This window comes from Populus euphratica, unplaced genomic scaffold (assembly GCF_000495115.2).
Source record: "Populus euphratica unplaced genomic scaffold, PopEup_1.0 scaffold3619.1, whole genome shotgun sequence".
Lineage (NCBI taxonomy): Eukaryota > Viridiplantae > Streptophyta > Magnoliopsida > Malpighiales > Salicaceae > Populus > Populus euphratica.
This window is the reverse complement of record NW_011503435.1, coordinates 2,020-6,599: the sequence shown is the minus strand read 5'-3', so window position 1 is coordinate 6,599 and position 4,580 is coordinate 2,020. Positions and strand designations below refer to the sequence as shown.

Here is a 4,580-nt window from a genome sequence, read left to right as displayed (position 1 = left end):
TGTCTGATTCCTGTTTTAGAAGTTGTTAGTAGAAAATGGATAAAAAAACCATACATATTCTCCTACATTTTTCTTTCTCCTTCTTTTATACACTATTTCCCTCCCATGCTTCACTAATTGAGACATTGAAAGGTTCTTTGCACATGAAAGTTATCTTGTAAGAGAATATAGATTATCAATCTAAGCTAAATAAAAATAAAAATAAAAATTAAGCTTGTTAAATAGCTTTGGAAAGGCTTAAATTCATTTAAAGTATGTCCAACTTTGTCAAATGAGTTGATTCCAAAAAAAAAAAGATGGCTTGCAATTTAGAAGATGTTCGGAAATTTTTTATTGTTTATGCTCATCAATAAACAATAAAGATTTGGTATTATAAAATAAAAATTATAAAATTGATGTTGTTGGAAACCCAAATAAGAGAGAAAATAAAGTTAACGAAAAAAAGTTATTCTAACCTAAGGTTTTCAATCAATCAAATTGTAAAGCTAAGATTAATGTTATTATTCATAATAGCAATAATTTCGTTATATAGCACAATCATGCAATTGACCATAAAAAGTCACCATTCTTTTCATCCCATAAAAAAAGGAATGAACATGTCAATGAGTGGCTTAAAAGTAAAGAATGAAGCAAGCAAGAACTGCCATTCAATTCACTCGCTCTTAAAGTTGGGTAATGTGAAATCTTGACTTATACCGAGCAAGATTGTAGTGATCATATTGTAAGATTATTTGTTTTTTAATTTTTAAAAATAATTTTTTATGATATTAAAAAACACTTTTTAAAAAATAATTATTATTACAATACTAAACATATTCTAAATCATGAAACATAACTTAAGAAGATAAATGTAAAGTTGGATATTATGTTATCTTATTTATACCTAACTATTAATCAAAACATTTAGGCTAATTAGATTGTAATTGGATCAATTTTCCGTTCAATATATAACCTGGCCCCATATGAGATCATTGGGTCATTATATTTTCACTGTTGAGCAGGTTGGGGTTAAATACACTGTAATAAACTGTCGCGGGATATTACAGCAGCCTAATCTTGTAAGCATGGAGGGAGAGCACGGAAAATATTTTTAATACTATATTTGTCCTGTATATCATGCATGCATGTATATAATTAAAAAAAAGAGAGCAGAAAAAGGCTGATGATGATGATGATGATGATATGTCCTCCACCTAGTTTCTTCTTACAAACAAAATCCATCTCCATCTCTATCTTAACTGGTTCCTTTCTCTTTCTGTACTCATTGCCTCCGATTTCTCGGCTCCTGGCCTGCCCTAGGGTTTCTTAGCCTTCCACTTCTCTGTCAACAAGCCTTAAACCCATACAAAACCTTTCTTAATCCGTACACATTTCACCAAAAATAGAAAAAAATAAGTACTTGACTATTGACTAGAACCAAGCAATTCATGGCCAAAACCAAACCTGGCAAAAAAGACCTTGATTCCTACACTATCAAAGGCACCAACAAAGTTGTTAGACGTAAGCATTTACCTTGTTTAAACCCATAATTTCCATCTATAAATTTCTTCTCTCTCTGTTCTTTTTTACTATCAATCTAGAAACCCATCGATTTCTTTGGTTCAAGTTCCAGTCTTTAAGACCCTGGTTGCCAACATGTCTCCTTTTTCTTTCAATTTTGAATACCTATTATTTTTTTTTCTAATTTTAACAAAACCCAAATGCCTTTCTATTTCGTCCTTTCCTTTTTGTTGGGAGTTTTGATTTTGGGTGGATTCATGCTTGTTATTGCAACTGGTGATTGTGTGTTGATGCGCCCAGCGGACACCGATAAGCTTCCATACGTGGCACTTGTAGAGAAAATCGAGGCAGATCATGGAAACAACGTTAAAGTTCGTGTACGGTGGTACTACCGGCCGGAGGAATCCCTTGGGGGATGCCGTCAATTCCACGGAGCCAAAGAGTTATTCTTGTCAGACCACCATGATGTGCAAAGTGCACACACAATCGAAGGCAAGTGCACAGTGCACTCCTTCAAGAACTATAGTAAGCTTGAGAATGTTGGAGCTGAGGATTACTTTTGTAGGTTCGAGTACAAGGCTTCCACCGGTGGGTTCACTCCTGATCGTGTAGCTATGTGAGTTTTGTTCTTTTGATGTAATTTTGAGTTGATTGTTTTGGGGTTCAGTGTTGAATTGAATGGTCTTTTGAATTGGTGTCTTTGAAGTTACTGTAAGTGCGAGATGCCATATAATCCAGATGATCTAATGGTGCAATGCGAGGGATGCAAAGATTGGTAATTTGCTGATACCACACTTATTTTTGTAATTCTATGCTTTGTAACTGTGAGATTACTTCCATTTTATCTCATCTAATCTTTGAAATTGTTCGAGCTACTTTTGTCAGAACCAACGTGACAGGTGTTGTTTTCATTCGAATGAATTGTTGTAACTTCATGATTAGCACTTACGATGTCTTTTCCCTTTGTTTTATTCTTCTAGAACTTAAAGAAAAACTATGGTGTGAGAGATAGGGATCCTTTTGGAGAATGCGTAGCCTTTTTCTATTGCTTGTAAGATTAAGTGGCCTACTGTAAACTCTGTTTCATGTCGGGCAGATGACACGACGAAAAGATTGATGTCTTCTCCCAAGTGCAGGAGTGTCGAAGTAATAAATAACCCGGCAAGACCGGGGTCGAACCACAGGGAGGTTAATTGTACAAATTATAAACAACAATTATAAAACAACAATAACAACAACACCAATAGTAATAGTAGTAATAATAATAATAATAATAGTAGTAGTAGTAGTAGTAGTAGTAGTACTAATAATAATAATAATAATAATAATAATAATAATAATAATAATAAAGAAAGAGAAGAAGAAGAAGATGATGATGATGAGAACTTGGAGATCAAATATTAATGTAAGGATTAAGCAATAATAATAACAAATGTCAAGGTTAGAGGTTCCACTAATGGTATATCAAACAAGTATAGTATAAACTCTTATTATTGAATTGGAAACCACACACAAAGGCGGTTCCAATCAGATTATATATTGTTAACATGATTACATTAGTCATCTTATTCAATTAATGCTAATACTTGTGAATCTCGTCAAGCATTCATGATTATAACTTATGTTAACAACAAATCGAGTTCCTTTCATAGCTCAGGTGTCGGTTATACCATACATTATGGGCTATGAAAGTGCCGAGCATGTGTTGTACCAAGTGTTATACAACATAAATCAAGATTAGTCATTTAACAAGCAAAGTATGAAAGAGTGAACAAGATAACAAATATAAAACATGTTAGTATCAAGTATTAAAGTCCATATTAAGTTTACATTATACTTATTCTTACACCATTAGTGTAACCTTTTCACCTTGACATAATTAACTTAGCTAGACATAATGAAAGAAAGCAAAATAAATAAACAAAATAAGAACATAAAAGTTAACTAAGTAAATGAAAGGAAATGAAAGGCATAAACTTGATATTAATGAAAGCAAAGTATAAATATTACAAAAAATACAAAGAGAGAAAGGAAGAGTATGATCTTGATCTGGAAACCAAGATGCCTAAATGCATGGCAAATGCCTCCTTTTATAGGCCAAAATTGGGAACTATTGATTTGATGACTAATTGATAAGTGGGTGGCCAACTTTTGACTTGGTGACAATCCTTATCTTCTCTTGTCTGCCCAAAACGTCAGTGATAACGTCAAAACTGGAGCTAGGTGCAAACATGAAAGTTGTAGGCACTTGTCTCAGCTTTCTTGTGTAAAAAATTCAGCTCATTTGGCCTTCTAGAACTCCAGATATGGCCAAAATACCGAACAGGGCTCGGGCTGGAAGACAGATTCGGGCTTCTTTGTTGTTGCTACAATTTGGACTTGATAATGGCCTTTTTAGATCTTGGGCTCCATATAAAAGTTGTAGGCCTATGTCTTACCTTTCCATCCATATAAATTGGACCTAAATCTGAGATATATAGCTCTAGATATGACCCAATTACCGAACAGTGTTCCGGTTTGGATTGCACCGACATCTCTTTTCTAAGTTTGGCCATCTCTTTATCCTTGCAATTTAAGTTCTTCAAGTCATCAATCAATCCTTTCATTTATGTGATAGGCCTGCATTAAAAATAGACATTTACCACAAATTATAGGTATCTTATATTATTAGATACATTATTATAAAACATATTTTAGTTAAGGAGTTATTGATACTTCAAGTGCAAAATGATGATATAAAACCATGATAAAAATGCACTTTTAAGTACTAATCAATTATTGTAGCAAAATATGAGTTATGCTCAAGAGAATGTTGCTTTAACAAGTAGTGTTTTGGCATGGAGGATTATACCATCATCTTTTGTAATGCATAATGACCCACTTGAGAATTTCAATTTTGGAAATTTAAAAAGATAAAAATCAAAATATGGTTTTTTATTTTACCAAATTGAACATGGTAAAATTCTTGACAAGAGATACATCAAAGTTGTTAGGTGAGGAGTCTGATCCCATTATTATGATAGTTGTTAATACATGAAAGCACAACGATTTCATGTAAAAATTATATCTTGAATAGCTTG

At 32.9% G+C, this 4,580-nt stretch overlaps 1 protein-coding gene across 1 annotated transcript; it reads left to right on the top strand.

Annotated features, from left to right (window-relative positions):
- Positions 1-1,155: 1,155 nt before the first annotated feature.
- Positions 1,156-2,279, top strand: LOC105119818 (BAH and coiled-coil domain-containing protein 1-like). The gene is made up of 3 exons (XM_011018012.1): positions 1,156-1,500; positions 1,774-2,116; positions 2,207-2,279. The coding sequence occupies exons 1-3, from the start codon at positions 1,428-1,430 to the stop codon at positions 2,277-2,279; spliced, it is 489 nt and encodes a 162-aa protein (XP_011016314.1). The 5' UTR covers positions 1,156-1,427.
- The last annotated feature ends 2,301 nt before the right edge of the window (positions 2,280-4,580 follow it).

Bases quoted from the DNA above. Each gene is read 5' to 3' on its own strand.
- LOC105119818 (XM_011018012.1), top strand. From the start codon at position 1,428: ATGGCCAAAACCAAACCTGGCAAAAAAGACCTTGATTCCTACACTATC. The intron at 1,501-1,773 runs GTAAGCATTTAC...TTGTTATTGCAA, and splicing joins CACCAACAAAGTTGTTAGAC to CTGGTGATTGTGTGTTGATG. The intron at 2,117-2,206 runs GTGAGTTTTGTT...GTGTCTTTGAAG, and splicing joins ACTCCTGATCGTGTAGCTAT to TTACTGTAAGTGCGAGATGC.